Source organism: Rhinoraja longicauda, chromosome 4 (genome assembly GCF_053455715.1).
Source record: "Rhinoraja longicauda isolate Sanriku21f chromosome 4, sRhiLon1.1, whole genome shotgun sequence".
NCBI classification, from domain to species: domain Eukaryota; kingdom Metazoa; phylum Chordata; class Chondrichthyes; order Rajiformes; family Arhynchobatidae; genus Rhinoraja; species Rhinoraja longicauda.
Window position 1 is genome coordinate 88,526,026 of NC_135956.1, and position 19,345 is coordinate 88,545,370.

A 19,345-nucleotide genomic window follows, 5' to 3' on the forward strand; every position below is an offset into this window, starting at 1 on the left:
AACCTGGGGTCATTGTGTGTTTCGGGTCTTTCAACATCAGACACCCTCGCCTGGGCAACACCCAGCCGTGGTTGATCAGACCACGACTTGTGTTCAGGTGGCATTCCCTCCCCCCCTGATCCAGAGCCATCTCCAGGCTTTCTCCACTGCCTCTGTGGAGAACCTGCTTACGGCAGTCTATGACCAGCTCTTCGAACTTGGGTCTTCTTCCACTCGTGGGCCTCCTCTAGACGGTCCTCCCACAGCACTGTTAGTTCCAACAAGGGTGATGTAACGTTTAACAAGAAATGGTCCTCCAAAACCCTAAAAGCTCATATCAAATCATTTCTCCCCATGAATAGTAAATGAATAGAAAATGGAAACCAGAAGAGTAATACGACTTTGATTGATTTTTTTATTGAACACATGTAGACAAGAAAGCACAGGGGATAATTCATTTCACAGAATGGTTGTCATCAGTTACAAACATCCTGGGTAATACGTAGGTATCACAAAATGCTGGAGTAACTCAGCGGAATACGTAAATCAGTGCTCCCTTGCCCCCAAATTTCATGTGGGAAAAAAAAAAAATCCTGCAAAAATATGAATCAAATAAAGAAATACACTCCCAAAACTGATGTTGCAGCAAAATATAACTGCAAGCAATTTAAGGATAGGCGATAATTAGATCCCTCCACATCTTACATTTCATTTTAGAAACCTCAAATTCTTACAAGTCCAAGCAATCAGTTCTAAACATCGTTTATTTAAAAAGCTTACACGTGAACCAAAATCCCATAACCATGATTTTCCATTTCCTTATATAGGCCATTCTTAAACACGGCATAATTACTTTATACAAAATAATCAAATAATCCAATGTTCGGTTATCAGGTCAAGTTTATGTTTCACTAGACCAAGTGGACCTGTTGGACCCAAACCTCTCCTGCATTGGTGCAGCACCCTCTCCTCCCCCTCCCCCTCCCTCCCTCCCCCCGTCCCCTCCACCCCCACTCCATCCCCCTTATCCTCCCTTCTCCACCTCCCTCCCTCGGAGATAGATTTAAACTTTAAAATGTGAATAATTAAAAAACTATAACACCGATTTCAATGAAACTTCTTCCATTCGCACCAAAGGGACGACGGTGATTAAGGTGGACCTAAAATTGTCGCGCTATCATGTACCGTTTTGGCTGTAGTTCAGGAACAAACAAACAAAGTACTGATTGTGAATGATCACCAATGATCACATTGAATGGCGATGCTGGCTCGAAGGGCCGAATGGCCTGCTCCTGCACCCATTGTATACAATCTCTCAAGCTGCAAGGTGCAACCTTTCCACTATGATTGGCATTCCTGTTCAGCTCAACTATTCATCCAACGTGTTTCAAGGAATCGTGACGCGGGGACTTCTACTCAAAAGCCTTTGCATTTAAAAATGAAATAGCAAGTTAATTTGATTAACATTTTTTTAAAGGTAATTTATGGATGATATTCCCATTATCCTTGGTGATTCCTTCATGGGTGTGGAGGATTCCAGATGATTTAATTGTGTAAACATCTGCCTTGCTAGTGAATAGGACAATAGACGTGCAGCAAGGCATATTCATCCAAACATGTTTGGAAGGAAGCGTTTCAAGAAGTACATTACAAACGGCTCTATTTCTCTACAACTTTTAAAATCACAGGAAAATTTGCACCATAAATTGCTGAAAATGTACAGGGATATCAACACAGAAATGTCACTGGTGCCTTTGCAGTTTTTTTTCAGAGGGCGAGGGCTGTCCAAAGGTTCAACTCCTTAACCATTGGAAGGAAAGGACAAAGTCACGGCAAATAGTAAAGGTGGTGGATTTATTTGCTTTAAGTATTCATTACGGAAACAAAAATAGACCATCGCTTGAAACGAAGAGAGTTAAACAGCACATGGTAGTCCAGTTATTGTTAGGAATTGTCACATCAATCATTCAGACATTAACAGTGAATCAGTGGCAACGTGAAAACCACAGAGTATCTCCAGATGTCTCATTCATCACGATCAATAATAATGAGGCTGCTTTCAAAAAACGACAAGAACTGCTAGATAATAAAAGGGCAAGGTAAAATTCAAAAACTTTAAATGCTGCATGATTATATAATTTGCCTCGTCAGAATAATCAGTCCCTGTATGTTAGTCTGCTAGTATAAATTTACACAAAGGCACACACCCCTTATGTTGGGCAGCCTTTGATACAGCCAGTCCAAAAAAACACATTTCATTTCCATAAATGTGAAACCTATCACATTATCTTGCAAATTACTCAATCATTGTAACCCAGATTTCTTTCAGCTGCTTGTAGGCTTCCAATGTTCAAATGAATTTTGCAATGCAGTAATGTGTAAGGCAGACCTTTTGGTATTAATGTGCATCGGGTGGTCTCGAAGTAAATACACATTTTCCCCCATGAAGGTCCCACAACATTTCATAACGGCAACGTATCCAATCATGGTTAGTGATGGGTTTTTGATTAAATAACTTGGTTTATCTTTTTGAATCATAGTTGAGTAGTGTAACATAAACAACCCGAGTCAAACAAAAATATGTTAAATGATTGAATTTGATACTAGATTTAAGCCTGAAGTTAAAAATAAGATTCAAAACCTAAATAAGCAAGTTTAACGCAGAAGAAATTGACCATAAGAAACTGGAGAAACCACAAATCTATTTGTTTTCACTCGGGACATCTAATATTCAGTTTCAGATCAGGATCAGAAGTCATTGTCCTTCAAATGGGAATTATCAGCTCCAAAATCCAGTGGTGGGATTAATTTGCGATTATAGTGCAAATTCAGCAATTCCATGGCTTGTAATTCAGTCCACTGGACATTTTTATGGGGCAAGATTGCAATTGTTTTATTTTTTTTGTGTGGCCAATGGTGAACTTTTCAGCAGTTTACGATGAACCCAGTACTCAAAGTACATCCCTTCAACACGACTTGCTGCATTGTTTTGTGGATCAACAATAACAAGAGATATTAATGTGTATCCACACTGGAGTGATTTCTCTGAAAATGTCTACTATTGTTTTAATAAGTGACCCATGTTCTAATTAACCGGCTTGACTCATAAGGCTTTACCTACGTTTTTGAATTTTTGCAGCTCAGCTCGAAGTTCCCAGTATGATATATATATCCTAAATAACCTACCATTTTTCCTAGGGTCAGTATTGCCTTTGTTTGCACAGTGCGTTTCATGGTTAAAGATATATCTCAAACCACTTTCAATGCCCAATTCTTTTGCAATTGGATTTGCAGCAGCTTGGCTAAGCATTGTCCTTTCCAAATCAAGTCTTTCTTGCCTTGGACTAAAGTAACTGCAGAAAAGATGTTGCCTATTGACCAAGGAGTTTTCATATGTTTTTATGAGGGCTCTGGCTTGAGTTTCCCACAGGCCTTCCTTCTCCATCAGATCCTGATACAGAGCCCCTGCTACACCTGAACATTGCAGGGTATGCTTTTTCTCCTCGAATACTTTACGTTCTTGTTCCAGTTGCCGGCGTTGTTCAACTAGGTGGTGACTCTGTGCTGAAAGCGCGTCGTGATAACTTTGGACTTTGCTTTTGAGCTTTTCCTGCTCCAGCTCACACCGTGCGAGCGATCGGCGATTCTGAATAATTTCATCACCGTATTTCAGTTTCAGATTTTTCTTTGTAACGTCTATCGTATTCTTACATGCAGCTCTTTCTTGTTCAATTTCTTTTTGTGATTCCCTGGACCAGATCCATCCTTAAAAACAAGATGAAGGCAGCTTTTATTCAAGGTTTATAAAATAAAAGGAAATCTTTTCAATTAAAATATATTCATCTCATTCAAGAGGTTAAATATAACTTTTAAAGTTGTTACTTAACAACGTACAATAAACGTAGTGGGGTTATGAATTGAAGGAAGTTGAAATTTTGTTTTTAAAAAGGCCACTGGCCCAAGAGTCCAAAAGTTAAATCCTACATAGTAAAGTTGTTTTTTTAAATGCTGCATCAAAACACATCCATATGGTTTTACAACATGAAAGAAATGGTACACCCAGAAATGGGCAGCACGCCGAGAGGCCTGGTTTCGATCCTGACTGCGGATGCTTGTCTACACAGAGTTTGTACGTTCTCCCCTTGAACTGCGGGGGTTTTCTCCGAGATCTTTGGTTTCCTCCCACACTCCAAAGACATACAGGTTTGTAGTTTAGCAACACATGATCCCCTGAAATATTCACCAACTCCCAACGGGATCCCAACAGTAGTCACATCCTCCCATCTCCACCCCTTTCCGCCTTCCGCAGAGATCATTTCCTCCGCAACTCCCTGGTTAACTGATCCCAAACCACCCCCGCCCCAGGTACCTTTCCCTTCAACTGCAGAAGATGCAACACCTGTCCCTATACCTCTTCCCTCGACTCTGTCCAGAGACCCCAACAGTCCTTTCAGGTATGTTGGCATTCATAGCGAGGGGATTTGAGTATAGGAGCAGGGAGGTTCTGCTGCAGTTGTACAGGGCATTGGTGAGACCACACCTGGAGTATTGCGTACAGTTTTGGTCTCCTAATCTGAGGAAAGACATTCTTGCCATAGAGGGAGTACAGAGAAGGTTCACCAGATTGATTCCTGGGATGGCAAGACTTTCATATGAAGAAAGACTGGATAGACTCGGCTTGTACTCGCTGGAATTTAGAGGATTGAGGGGGGATCTTATAGAAACTTACAAAATTCTTAAGGGGTTGGACAGGCTAGATGCAGGAAGACTGTTCCCAATGTTGGGGAAGTCCAGAACAAGGGGTCACAGTTTAAGGATAAGGGGGAAGTCTTTTAGGACCGAGATGAGAAAGTTTTTTTTCCACACAGAGAGTGGTGAATCTGTGTAATTCTCTGCCAGAGGGTAGTTGAGGCCAGCTAAAGGGATCAGGAGGTATGGTTTGTGTTGTCATTTGTGAGCGGAGCACCAAGGCACATTCCTTGTATATGCACATACTTGGCCAATAAACTTATTCATTCATTCATACAATTTCTCAAGCTGCAAGGTGCAACCTTCATTCATTCCTTCTCTCCAGAGATGCTGCTTGTCCCGCTGAGATACTCCAGGATTTTGCGTCTATCTTAGGTTTGTAGGCTAATTGGCTTGGTACAAATGTAAAGATTGCCCTAGTGTGTGTAGGATAGTGTTAATATGCGGGGATCGCTGGTCGGCGCGGACTCGGTGGGCCGAAGGGCCTGTCTCTGCACTGTATCTCTAAACTAAACCCAGCATGAATGGAAATTCACAACACTTACGGAATGCAGCAAGTCCCAGCAAAGGAACCAGTAGAACGTAATTCCATCTGCTTCCACCACCTTCGCCATCCCTGTGATTGGGCAAGATATTCCAATTCTGCCCTGGTTCATTTAGATTGTTCATGGAGTTGCAGACTGCGGTATCTGAATTCCAGAGCAGGGAAAAAAAAAAAAATTGCAAATGTTTCTCCAGAAATCACCACCAGATAGAAATGCGATGGCTTATATTAAAATATCTTCACAGTGTTGTAAAAGGATATTTAAAATAAAACTTTTACAGCATTCCATGTGACTCCCTCATCAGTGATATGCTTCACTTTTAGACTTAAGACTTCACAGATACAACGTGGGAACCAACCAGTGATTACCCCGTACACTAGCACTATTCTACACACTAGCGACAGTTTACAGAAGCCAATTAACCTACAAACCTGTACATTTTTGGAGTGTGGGAGGAAACCAGTGCATCAAATTTAACATGTTTACAAGTTCCATTTTAAAGAAGCCAATGGACTAATTGCTTTTAATATTGCCTGTCTTGGTCAAAAATAAACATCATATTGTCAACATTAACGTGCCCTCTAGAGGGTTTTTTGTTTTTGTAGTATATTGAATTGAGTTGAATAAATTTTATTAGCCAAGTATGTACACATACAAGGAATTTGCCTTGGTGCTTTGCTCGCAAGTAACAACACGATGTACAGTAGACAATTAAAAATAAAACATTATAATTTAAACATGTGAAGAATTAAATAAAGTACCAGAGCAAAAGGAGGCTGTAGACTTTTGGCTGTTGAGTACAGCTACTGCTCGAGGACAAAAGCTGTTTCTATGTTTGGCTTTGACATTCCGGAGTCGCCTTCCAGAGGGAAGTGCTTCAAAGAGTTTGAGGCCAGGGTGAGAGGGGTCAGAGATGATCTTGCCCGCTCGCTTCCTGGCCCTTGCAGTGTACAGTTCGTCAATGGGGGGAAGGTTGCAGCCAACAACCTTCTCGGCTGTGCGAACGATCCGTTGCAACCTCCAGATGTCGTGCTTGGTGGCTGAGCCAAACCAGACCATGATGGAGAAGGTGAGGACGGACTCAATGATAGCAGTATAGAATTGGACCATCATTGCCTGTGGCAGATTGTGTTTCCTCAGCTGCCACAGGAATTACATCCTCTGTTAGGCCTCTTTGACTGTGGAGTCGATGGTGGCCACCCATTTGAGGTCCTCAGAGACGATGGTTCCAAGGAATTTAAATGACTCCACAGATGTGACTGTGGTGTTGTTGATGGTGAGTGGGGGGAGGGTAGGGAGAGCTCTCCTAAAGTCTATAATCAATTCCACCGTCTTAAGAGCATTGAGCTCCAGGTTGTTGCGATGGCACCAGGACGCCAGCTGTGTCACTTCCTGTCTGTAGGCAGATTCCTCCCCATCCTGGATCAGTCCAATCAGGGTTGTGTCGTCCGCAAACTTGAGAAGCTTAACAGAGAAGTCTGTGGAGGTGCAGTCGTTGGTGTAGAGAGAGTAAGGGAAAGGGGAGAGTACACAGCCTTGCGGTGCTCCTAGGTCGTGGACAAAGGCCCAGTCTTTGCAGACTGCAGTCAGGCTGCAAGTGGGTGTGAAGTGGTGATTGGGGAGGAGTGGGTGGGGAAGGGTCCAGTCTTTGCAGACTGCAGTCAGGCTGTAAGTAGGTGTGAAGTGATGATTGGGGAGGAGTGGGTGGGGAAGGGAGGGGGTTATGTTTCTGTCTATCGAACCTGCAGTAGAACTCGTTCAGGTCGTTGGTCAGCTGACGATTGTCCAAGGAGCATAAGAAAATAACTGCAGATGCTGGTACAAATGGAAGGTATTTATTCACAAAATGCTGGAGTAACTCAGCAGGTCAGGCAGCATCTCAGGAGAGAAGGAATGGGTGACGTTTCGGGTCGAGACCCTTCTTCAGTCCAAGGAGCGGTGGGTTTTCCTCTTGTAGCTGGCGATTTCTTGCAAGCCATTCCACACTGGAGATGAGTCATTAGCTGAAAACATGTTCCTCAACTTCTCAGAGTACCTTTCCTTGACAGCTCCGGTTCCTCTTCTCAGCTTGTACTTGGCCTGCCTGTAGAGGTCTGCATCCCCGCTCTTGTAGGCTTCATCTTTAGATTGTTGGAGCTGTCTAAGTTCTGCTATAAACCAAGGCTTGTCATTGTTGAACCTGATGCGGGTCCCAGTGGGAATGCAACTGTCCTCCCAAAAGCTGACATAGGACGTCACAATGTCTGTATATTCATCGATGCTTGTGGTTGCTTCCCTGAACACATTCCAATCAGTGCAGTCAAAGCAGGACTGTAGGTTTTCAATGCCCTCGCTTGTCCACTTTTTCCATTGTTCAGACCACAGGCTTAGCAGATTTTAGTTTCTGCCTATAGGTCGGAATAAGGTAAACTAAACAATGATCAGAGTGTCCCAGAGCCGCACGGGTAACAGAGCGATATGCGTTCTTGATTGTAGTATAACGATGATCAAGTGTTCTCTCTCCTCTCTGGTGGGGCAGGTAACGTGATGTCTGTATTTTGGAAGCTCTCGGCTGAGGTTGGCCTTGTTAATGTCCCCCAAAACAATGACCATGGAGTCCGGGAAATCACTCTACTCTCATTACCTGGGCAGCGAGTTGCGTTTGCGCCTCGCGTACGCAGGCTTGGGGGAGGGGATGTAAACTCCAGCGAGAATAAAAGGTAAATTCCCTCGGAGAATAAAAGGGTTTACAATTTATAAAAAAGATTTTAGATTAGGAGAACAGACGTTAGACAGTACCGTGATGTTTGCTGCACCAGCCCCTGTTAGTATGGAAGCATATTCCACTGCCTCTTGATTTCCCTGCTGCCTCTGCGTGGCGGTCCGCTCTGTGTAGTTGAAAGCCAGCCAGTTGCAGCGCGTTGTCCGGGGTCGACTCACACAGCCAGGTCTCGGTGAAGCACAGGGCAGCGGCTCGAGAGAAGTCCTTGTTTGTTTGGCACAGGAGTTGCAGTTCGTCCAATACACAATAGGTGCAGGAGGAGGCCATTCGGCTCTTTGAGCCAGCACCGCCATTCAATGTGATCATGGCTGATCATTCTCAATCAGTACCCCGTTCCTGCCTTCTCCCCATACCCCCTGACTCCGCTATCCTTAAGAGCTCTATCCAGCTCTCTCTTGAATGCATTCAGAGAATTGGCCTCCACTACCTTCTGAGGCAGAGAATTCCACAGATTCACAACTCTGACTGAAAACGTTTTTCCTCATCTCAGTTCTAAATGGCATACCCCTTCTTTTTAAACTGTGGCCCCCCCAACATTGGGAACTCCCCCAACATTGGGAACATGTTTCCTGCCTCTAACGTGTCCAAACCCTTAATAATCTTGATGTTTGCCGTGATGTTTGCTGCACCAGCCCCTGTTAGTATGAAAGCATATTCCACTGCCTCTTGATTTCCCTGCTGCCTCTGCGTCGCGGTCCGCTCTGTGTAGTTGAAAGCCAGCCAGTTGCAGCGCGTTGTCCGGGGTCGACTCACACAGCCAGGTCTCGGTGAAGCACAGGGCAGCGCCTCGAGATAAGTCCTTGTTAGTGTGGCACAGGAGTTGCAGTTCGTCCACTTTGTTGTTGAGAGAACGTAGATTTGCAAGGAATATACTAAGGAAACGGTGTGCGTAATCCTCGTCGCCAGAGTCGGGCGAGTGCTCCAGAGCACTTCCCACGGCTCCTCCTCCATTTCAAGACCTTGAACGCAGCCACAGCCCCGCCGACGAGTATGTCTAAATAATCCAGCGAGTGAGAGAAATCCCGAACAATGTTTGGAGGTACCGAATATCTGGTTAATGAGTACCTCTCTCATAAATGTGATATTTGTGGGATTTTCACAGATGACATAAATAATAATAATAATAATAATGAACAAACACAGGCAAAACAGCAAGGTGCAGTACACCGTGCCAGCCATCATCAACGTCACAGAATCTATATATGAAGAATTTACTTGGCATTTCACATGAACTTTCTGTATGTTCTGCCACTTTTCACGAAACTTTAAAAACACTATCCATCTTTTAACTTTTCACTTGTTTGCATACTCCACTGCCTGCTATACTACAGTTTTGGCTTCTCCATAAACCTCGTTATTCTGACTCCCATCCATCCCGCTTCATGACAAGTGTTTTGTGGACTCCCAGTTTCAATCCTCCTAAATATCTAAAATGATTCAAAACTTTGCAGACCATATCTTAACTTGTATTATACCATTCAAACAGCAGTTCAAACAAAAGAGAGAATAAGCCAAAGAGGTTTAGGGAAGACCCAGGTTGCCGAAGATATAACTGACAATGGTGGAGACATTTGGAAAGGTACAAGAAAACTCGAATTAGAACAGCACAGATTTAGAGGGTTGGTACAGATTACAGAGTCAGAAAGGGGCAAGGAAATAGAATAATTTGAAAAGAGTGAGTGTTTAACAATGAAAATGTTTAGTTTAGTTCGACACACTAGGGACAAATTACAGAAGCCAATTAATCAACAAACCTTCATGTCTTTAGAATGTTGGAGGAATTCAGAGCACTAGAGAAAAACTATGCAGTCACAGGGAGAACATTGTATAGACAGCATCCCATGTCAGGATTAAACCCGTGTCTCTAGCACTGTAAGACAGCAACTCTACTGCCACGTCACTTTTTAAATTGTGCTGTTATATCTTTCAGTTATGGGTTCCAGCATTTTCCATATTACTGAAATAATAAAAAACAGGCCATAAAAAACGGGCCTTTATCTGTGCAAATCAACTATAATTCCTCATTCTCACTTGATCTTTGAAAGTAGGGAGGGGGAAAGGGCCATTAAAGGAAAATGGGTGATTTGGGGATGGGAGATTAATTTATCGAGGACAGGAAAAGAGCAGTGACTGTGGTCGTGGGAGATGGTGGGGGATGTGTGCACACCACTGGGGGTTGAAGAGAAGAGGTAGGGGAGGGATTACTTGAAATTGGATCATTGAATGTTCATACCACGGGGTTGCCAGCTGCTCAAGCACAACACGAAGTGTGGTTCAGTTTGTGTGTGGCCTCACCCTGGCCCCAGGACTGAAAGCTCGGTGGAATGGTTAGGAACCGGGAAAGAAGGTCTTGTCAATAAAGCGCAAATATTCGGCAAACAATCGGCAGTCCACGCTTGTCCTCACCAATGCAAACCAAATGGGAATGAGTAGGAAGGAACTACAGATTCTGGTAGACACAACATGCTGGAGTAATTTAGCCAGACAAGCAGCCTCTCTGGAGAGAAGGAATGGGTGACGTTTCGGGTCGAGACCCTTCTTCAGACTGAGAGTTAGGGGAGAGGGAGACAGAGATATGGAAGGGTAAAGTGTGAAAACGACTGATGAAAAAGGATGTTAATCAAGGACAACATAGAATAAATCATTGTTAGCCGGGGAAGTTGACAATGAGGCATACAATCAATAAAATGTATGGTATTTTCAGTACTACAGTAAAATTTACAGTACTACCTGCACGAGATACCCTAGCTGTTGGTGGTTGTGCAGTAGAAAACAGAAACAGAAATGAGTGGTCCTCTTGCCCTCATCTCAACATATTTTCAACACCGCGAGTGTTGAAAACCTCCTCGGGGGTAGTTAATAAATAGCAATAGTTGTTGAATGGGAAGGAACTACAGATGTTGTCTGAAAGAAGGGTCTCGACCCGAAACGTCACCCAATCCTTCTCCCCAGAGATGCTGCCCGACCCGCTGACTTACTCCAGCATTTTGTGTCTATCTTCGGTTTAAACCAGCATCTGCAGTTCCTTTATATATATATATACACACACACACAGTCACTGACAGTCCAAAACATTGTTTGAACCAAAGATACTAGAGGAACAAGATGGACCACTCCGTTGAAATCGCCTCTACTGATCTACAACACACGATGCCTCAGAAAAGCCACCAGCATTCACAAAGACTCCTCACACCCCTGCAACAGTCTGTTCGAAATTCTACCATCGGGCAGATGCTATAAGGCCTTCTACGCCCGCACCTCCAGACTCAGGAACAGCTTCATCCCCAGGGCCATAGCTGCCATGAACCGGTCCTGCTGAGCCGGATGGTCACATCGCACAGTGAACCGGCACAGATCTACTTGCACTTTTATACTGTTTTAAATCTGTTTCTAATTTTGTTTCACTGGGTTGTATAAATTTATACTGATTAGCTAATCAATTTATTGTATGGTATGGAAGGCCCATTCCCAATCTCGCTGTACCCCGGTACAATGACAATATAGATATATTGTATTGTTTTGAAGTGTAGTACGCCATTTTAGTAAGCAAAACCTGCCTTTCGCTATGCCTCTCTCTCGCAGTGAAATCAGAGTGTTTTGGGGGAACAGTATGTGTGATGATACCGTTAAAATGCAGAGTATATCTCATCTATCAACTCACAGATTGTTGTTATTTTTCCTTTTCTTTTTAAATGTTTCTGCAGGTTTCTGCAGGTTTCTGCCTACTAAAATGGCGCCGTGACGTACCGCGGTTTGTACGGTCGAGCGGTCTATCTTGTTCCTCTAATATCTTTGGTTTGAACCATTTGATATAAATGATATTAAGCTGGCCGCAAAGAATTAATAAAGCTGGTGTGTCTCAAAATAGTGACACCTGTGCAGATGCATTATTGTTTCTGTAAATTGTTGTTGTTGTACTCACCTCGTCTACAGGAGCTGCTGCAGCAGCGACCTTTCCTTCCCAACGACCCGGGTCCCGTCCGCTGACGTTAGAGCAGCTCCGTCGCCCGGCGTCGTGACGCCACCGCGCAAAAACAGTATCGGTCAAAGATACCAGAGGAACAAGATGGACCACTCGGTCCGAAATCGCCTCCACTTGAAGTGTAATAGGACGCAAAGGGGCCATTTTAGTAAGCAAAAACCCGCCGTCCGCTACCTATGCCTCTCGCATCAGTGTTTTTTTGGGGGGGGGGGGGTACAGTATTATGTGTGATGTTACCATTAAAATGCAGTGTAAGAAAATAACTGCAGATGCTGGTGCAAATCGAAGGTATTTATTTCACAAAAATGCTGGAGTAACTCAGCGGGTCAGGCAGCATCTCAACATCCCATTCGGTCCTTCACTCCGGGCTGAGATGCTGCCTGGCCTGCTGAGTTACGCCAGCATTTTGTGAAATAAATACCTTCCATTAAAATGCAGAATCATTATAATCTCATCTTATCAATTCGCAGATTTTTGTTGTTATTTTTCTCTTTAAAAAAAAATGTTCTGCCTACTAAAATCGCGCCGTGACGTAAGACGGTGTTTAGCCTGGGTCGAGCGGTGTATCTTGTTCCTCTAGTATCTTTGGTTTGAACCATTTGATATAAATGATATTAAGCTGGCTGCAAAGAATTAGTAAAACTGATGTATCTCCAAATTGTGACACCTGTGCAGATGCATTATTGTTTCTGTAAATTGTTGTTGTTGTTGTTGTAACAGTGATACTCACCTCGTCTGCCGGAGCAACGACCGCTGACGTTGAGCGGCGGCGTCATGACGCCACCGCGCAAAAAAACAGTTTCGGTCAAAGATACTAGAGGATCAAGATGGACCACTTGAAGTGTACCAGTACGCAAAGGAGCCATTTTAGTAAGCAAAAACCCGCCGCCCGCTACCTGTGCCTCTCGCATCAGTGGGGGGTTTTTTTGGGGGGGGTATACAGTATTATGTGTGATGTTACCATTAAAATACAGTGTAAGAAAACAACTGCAGATGCTGGTACAAATCGAAGGTATTTATTTCAGAAAGATGCTGGAGTAACTCAGCAGGTCAGGCAGCATCTCAGCATCCCATTCGGTCCTTCTCTCCTGACCTGAGTTACTCCAGCATTTTGTGAAATAAATACCTTCCATTAAAACACAGAATCATTATCATCTCATCTTATCAATTCGCAGATTTTTGTTATTTTTCTTTTTTTTTATTAAAACAAAGAATGTTTCTGCAGGGTTCTGCCTACTAAAATGGCGCCGTGACGTCACTTGCGGTATTAAGGGTCGAGTGGTCTATCTGGCTCCTCTAGTCTCTTTGGGTTTTGGCCGTGGCGCCGTGCGACGTCATCGCGCAGTTTTCAAGATGGCGGCCCATTGCTTGGCGGCGGCGCGGGACATGGTGAGTCCACTCGGCTTGTCGCCGGCCAACAGGCCCGCGAGAATGTGAGAGGAGCAGAATGAGGGCCATTCGGCCCGTCTAGTCCACTCCACTCCCGCCGTTCACATTCAATCACGGCTGATCCCTCTCTCTCCCAACCCCCACCCCCCCCCCCCCATTCTCCTACTGTCTTCTCCTCCCCATGATGACCCCTGTCTGACAAGAATCTTATCCATCTCACTCTCTGCCTTTTAAAATATATCCACGCACTGACTTGTCCTCCACAGACAGGCCTTCTACGGCAAAGAATCCCCCCCCCCCCCCCCAGATTCACCACCCTCCGTCTAAAGACATTCATTCCTCCTCATCTCCTTCCTAAGAAGGAACGTCCTTTAAATCTGAGGCTGTGGTGTCTATGACCTCTAGTCCCAGAGAGAGAGGTCCCAGTTCTCTGGTCAGATTGGTGGCTCTGGTTCTGGTTGATTACTGTGCAAACACCTCATAAGACAACAGACAACAGGTGCAGGAGGAGGAGGCCATTCGGCCCTTCGAGCCAGCACCCACCATTCAATGTGATCATGGCTGATCATTCTCAATCAGTACCCCATTCCTGCCCTCTCGTATAATATTATTAAGGGGTTGGACACGTTAGAGGCAGGAAACATGTTCCCGATGTTGGGGGAGTCCAGAACCAGGGGCCACAGTTTAAGAATTAAGGGGTAGGCCATTTAGAACGGAGATGAGGAAAATCTTTTTCAGTCAGAGAGTTGTGAATCTGTGGAATTCTCTGCCTCAGAAGGCAGTGGAGGCCAATTCTCTGAATGTATTCAAGAGAGAGCTCCTAAGGATAGCGGAGTCAGCACCGCCATTCAATGTGATCATGGCTGATCATTCATTCTCAATCAGTACCCCATTCCTGCCTTCTCCCCATACCCCCTGACTCCGCTATCCTTAAGAGCTCTATCAAGCTCTCTCTTGAATGCATTCAGAGAATTGGCCTCCACTGCCTTCTGAGGCAGAGAATTCTACAGATTCCCAACTCTAGATGAAAAAGTTTTTCCTCATCTCCGTTCTAAATGGCCTACCCCATAAGTAGTTATCTATCTTGCGCAGGTCGGAGTGAGTAGAGTAGTGATTAAATGTTTGAGGTGGGCCTTTTTTGACCAAGTTGAGAAGATCTAGTTGCTCAATCCCCTTTTTAAAATGACTTAACTGAAGGTATCCCAGTGATGCTGGCAACTGGTGCTTGCCACATATCGGCCGCTGTGCCAGTTGTATTAGTACAAGGGCTTGCTGCCTCCAAGGTCATTCCAGTTCGGTATATCGATGGCAGGAGTTACATAAACTATGCCGCTGTGAAATTAGTTATTGAGTTGCAATAGTTGCATGAATAATGTCACTTGGTGGAAGTCAGGCAAAAGAGCTTTGTGGAACCACGGCGTGTACTTGCAATGGCATTGGACAGTGTAGGTATGCATGTTTATAACTGCGACCCTGGGTGTGATCTGTAACGAGTTCAAATTCAATGCTGTACAAGTAAGCATGGAACCTTTCACAGGCCCACACTGGTCCCAATGCTTCTTTCTCTGTTTGAGACTACCTTCTCTCCACGCTGGGAGAGAAGGTATTCTCAAGTAAAGGACAATAGGTGCAGGAGGAGGCCATTCGGCCCTTCGAGCCAGCACCGCCATTCAATGTGATCATGGCTGATCATTCTCAATCAGTACCCCATTCCTGCCTTCTCCCCATACCCCCTAACTCCGCTATCCTTAAGAGCTCTATCTAGCTCTCTCTTGAATGCATTCAGAGAATTGGCCTCCACTGCTTTCTGAGGTAGAGAATTCCACAGATTCACAACTCTCTGACTGAAAAAGTTTTTCCTCATCTCAGTTCTAAATGGCCTACCCCTTATTCTTAAACTGTGGCCCCTTGTTCTGGGCTCCCCCAACATTGGGAACATGTTTCCTGCCTCTAACGTGTCCAACCCTTTAATAATCTTATACGTTTCGATAATGGCTGGCACGGTGTACTGCTCCTTTCATGTTTTAGTATATGGATAACAGGCCAACTTGAAAAAAAGGTGCTCTTGAACCAAACGAAAATATGGATTTATGAAAGGGAATCATTTTTTTGTCTCATCTAGTGGAGTTATTTGAGAGTGATTAGTGGAAAAGGAAGGGCGGCAAGCTACGGAGGTCTGATATGGTATATTGATCAACAAGGTTGGAACACCTGTAATTTGCTTTAATATGTTGAAGTGGATTGGGAACTGGTTATGCAGCAGAGCAGAGAGGAATTGAAGGGATTGTTCTCAGGTTGACAGGCCTTGACCAGTGGGATATCAATGTGATTGTTGCTTGATCACAATTTATATTGTCAATTTGTCAGAGGGGACCAAATAATCTGTTTCCACTGCAGATGATATTGAACTGTGTGGGAGTCTGAGGGAAGATGTAATGAGGCTTTAAATGGGGGGTACGCATTTTCTTTTTTTTCCACTTTGGTGCGCATAACAGAATAGTAGAGTATTGTTAAATAGTGAGAGATTGGATGGTGTTGATGTTCGACAGACTTGTACGAAGGCCATTGAAGGCTAAAATAGAAGTGCAGCAAGCAGTTAAAAGGGCAAATATTATGTTCTTGACTTGTCCCATTTGCCCGACTTGCCTCTCTCCAACTCCCCCACTCAATCCTCTGAGTGAAAGTTGCCTCTGAGCTCCCTCAACTCAAGCCTGCAAGTCCAGCTAATGTCCCAGTGAATTGTTTCTTCACCCGTTCAAACACAATTACATGCTTCCAATGGCTAGACAACCAGAATGGCACACTGGACTCCAAGTGCGGTCTCATCACCGACTTGTCATACCCAATTCGTCATACCCAATTTTTTATACTTGGTGCTCTTCTTAACGAAGGCATGCATGCCAAACGCATTCTCCTCAACCGTATCCACCTGACGTGTCACTTTCAGGGAACCATGCGCCAATACTCCCGGATCTCTTCCATCACACTCGCCGTGGCTATGTATATAGCATTCCTTCTCTCCTGAGATGCTGCCTGACCTGCTGAGTTACTCCAGCATTTTGTGAAATAAATACCTTCGATTTAGATTTAGAGATACAGCGCGGAAACAGGCCCTTCGGCCCACCGAGTCCGCACCGCCCAGCGATCCTCGCACATTAACACTATCCTACGCACACTAGGGACAATTAAAAAAAAAAAAACATTTACCTAGTCAATTAACCTACATACCTGTACGTCTTTGGAGTGTGGGGGGAAATCGAAGATCTCGGAGAAAACCCACGCAGGTCACGGGGAGAACGTACAAACTCTGTACAGACTGCGCCCGTAGTCAGGATCTAACCTGAGTCTCCGGCGCTGCATTCGCTATAAGGCAGCAACTCTACCGCTGCGCCACCGTGCAGATACCAGCATCTGCAGTTATTTTCGTACACTACCATTTATGTATATCGTTTAACTTTTATGTTTAAGTCCTGCCCTAGTTTGACATGCCAAAGTGCAACACCTTAGCATGCCAGAGTTAAATTACACTTGCCGTTCCTTGACCCAGCTTCCCAACGGATCTATATCCTGTTGCAAACTAAGATATCCTTCCTCACTGTCAGCCCAAGTGACAGCGAGGCATCGCTGCTGGATGAGATCAATGTATTCTATGTTCGATTTGAAAAGGATACATTCAAGAGAGAGCTAGATAGAGCTCTTAAGGATAGCGGAGTCAGGGGGTATGGGGAGAAAGCAGGAACGGGGTACTGATTGAGAATGATCAGCCATGATCACATTGAATGGCGGTGCTGGCTCGAAGGGCCGAATGGCCTACTCCTGCACCTATTGTCTATTGTCTATTGAGAACAACAATGTGCCTCCTCAGGACCCCGTAGCTCCCGATGGCATTGTAACCTCAGTCACAGAAGCCGGCATCAGTAGATCCTTCATGAGAGTGAACTCTTGGAAAGTGGCCTAAACCGATGATGTATTTAAAATTCGTTCTTAAAACCTGCACCGACCTACTGGCTGGAATTTCTGCGGTCATTTTCAACCTTTCATTGTAAGGTCTCAGGACCTGCTTTAAAAGGGCATTAATAATATCGGTGCCCAAGAAGAGCAAGGTAACATGCCTCAATGACTACTCACCGACGGCACTAAGATCCGTGGTATTGAAGTGCTTTGAGAGGTTGGTTACGGCGTATCTTTGACCTGCTGAGTTACTCCAGCATTTTGTGAACAAATACCTTCGATTTGTACCAGCATCTGCAGTTATTTCCCTACAAATATTCAAACAGCTGATAATATTTAATGTACTGCTGGGGACAAAGAAATTCAGTTATTTTGATAGGTAGGAGGAGATAGGAGTGTCGCTCGCGGTGTTTTACCACAACAGGTAGTACTGGCAAAGGGCTCAGTAACCAGTGATGATGGATTTGAAAGATAGTGAGGAAGTGAGCAAAAAGCTTTTCCTGCACAAGATTGAAGAAGGGCCTCGTCCCGAAACGTCACCCAGCCTTCTCTCCAGAGATGCTGCTTGTCCCACTGAGTTACTCCAGCATTTTGTGTCTATCTTCAGTTTAAACCAGTATCTGCAGTTCCTTCCTACACACTGACTGTAAACATTGTTTGAACCAATGCTTTTAAAAAATATATAAATGATATTAATCTGGCTGCAAATATTTAGTAGCTGGTATTGGTAAAATGTGCCCCCAGTTTCTGTCAATTATTTTTTTTGTTACAGTAATTTTTTGTTACGGTATTTACAGTGTTGCTGTATTTATCTTTATATTTTAATCTTGTAAGTTGAATCATTTATAATTACTTGGCTTTATTTTAATAGATTCCTGCTGTGAGTCGAACTGCGGCTCGCAGGTTCCACTTTGCCACCTACGGAAAGCATAACAAAAATGCAGCAAAGGTTTCAAATGCAGTAAGTAAAACTCCACAGAGCACTTCCTGTAAGCTCTACTATTGAGTTTAATATCAGCAGCAATTTTTCCTGCATCAATTGTACAAGTATCTGTTATACCATGACATTAAATTTTAATGAAGTGTAAATGCAATGTCTTATTTTTATGATTCAATTGCATGAAAATGTGAACCTTTTCCAAATTTTGAAATTTGGTCTCCTACTTTTGGATTCCTTGTTTGTTAAGGAAGAGGCTCTATTTAGAAAATAGGTGCAGGTGTAGGCCATTCGGCCCTTCGACCCAGCACCACCATTCAATGTGATCATGGCTGATCATTCTCAATCAGTACCCCGTTCCTGCCTTCTCCCCATACCCCCTGACTCCGCTATCCTTAAGAGCTCTATCTGGCTCTCTCTTGAATGCATTCAGAGAATTGGCCTCCTCTGCCTTCTGAGGCAGAGAATTCCACAGATTTACAACTCTCTAACCGAAAAGGCTTTTCCTCATCTCCGTTCTAAATGGCCTAGCCCTTATTCTTAAACTGTGGCCCCTGGTTCTGGGAACATGTTTCCTGCCTCTAACGTGTCCAACCCCTTAATAATCTTGTATGCTTCGATAAGATTAATTTTAATTCTCAGAAACGTGTCCTTTCTCAGGTCCTTGCTTAGGAAAAATATCTCAACAAATAGTTACATTGCAAATGGAGAATTTTGGATCCGTGACTTTGTATAAGAGCATCGCACACAGTCATGTTAGCAGGCAGAATGTTAGTTTTCAGGCATTGTGTGGAGAAATGAGATCTCGAATGGACATTGAATTAAGTATCTATAGGGGAGCTTGATTGATGAAAATGAGACTTTGTTCTTGGGTTTCTTAAGCCACAAACTGGACATTGACAGAAAGCAGTGTGCCTTATTTCAAGAGAATATTCAGTGTGGCATTGCACAAGTCCAACTCTTCATCATAATCATACTTTATTAACCAAGTATGTTTTGCAACATATACGAGGAATTTCATTTGCCATACAGTCATAACAATAAAAAGCAAC

General features: G+C 43.9%; 2 protein-coding genes across 4 annotated transcripts in view; one reads left to right on the forward strand and one right to left on the reverse strand.

Moving 5' to 3' along the window:
- Positions 1-985: 985 nt before the first annotated feature.
- On the reverse strand, positions 986-12,792 carry LOC144592956 (coiled-coil domain-containing protein 127-like). Of its 2 annotated transcripts, none has more exons than XM_078398328.1 (3): positions 12,747-12,792; positions 5,274-5,417; positions 986-3,744 (listed from the first exon to the last, which is right to left on the reverse strand). In XM_078398328.1, exons 1-3 carry the CDS (start codon positions 12,790-12,792, stop codon positions 3,083-3,085), a joined length of 852 nt encoding a protein of 283 aa, XP_078254454.1. In that variant the 3' UTR covers positions 986-3,082. The 2 variants fall into 2 exon arrangements, with proteins under 2 accessions (XP_078254454.1, XP_078254455.1); XM_078398329.1 differs by lacking the exon at positions 12,747-12,792 and adding an exon at positions 11,957-12,085.
- A 552-nt stretch (positions 12,793-13,344) lies between these two features.
- The window catches only part of sdha (succinate dehydrogenase complex, subunit A, flavoprotein (Fp)), a 50,425-nt gene continuing 44,424 nt past the window's right edge, over positions 13,345-19,345 (forward strand). For both annotated transcript variants that reach the window (XM_078398330.1, XM_078398331.1), the window contains exons 1-2: positions 13,345-13,405; positions 18,228-18,317. In XM_078398330.1, the coding sequence (XP_078254456.1) occupies positions 13,370-13,405; positions 18,228-18,317 (126 nt within the window). In that variant the 5' untranslated portion in view covers positions 13,345-13,369. The remainder of the gene's footprint in view (positions 13,406-18,227; positions 18,318-19,345) is intronic.

What these genes read in the sequence shown, in the direction of transcription:
- LOC144592956 (XM_078398328.1), bottom strand. Translation starts at nt 12,792, where the DNA reads ATGACGCCGCCGCTCAACGTCAGCGGTCGTTGCTCCGGCAGACGAG. An exon ending in TCGTTGCTCCGGCAGACGAG is followed by an intron (nt 5,418 to 12,746) that starts GTGAGTATCACT and finishes TCTGGAATTCAG; the next exon opens with ATACCGCAGTCTGCAACTCC. An exon ending in GCTGGGACTTGCTGCATTCC is followed by an intron (nt 3,745 to 5,273) that starts GTAAGTGTTGTG and finishes CTTGTTTTTAAG; the next exon opens with GATGGATCTGGTCCAGGGAA.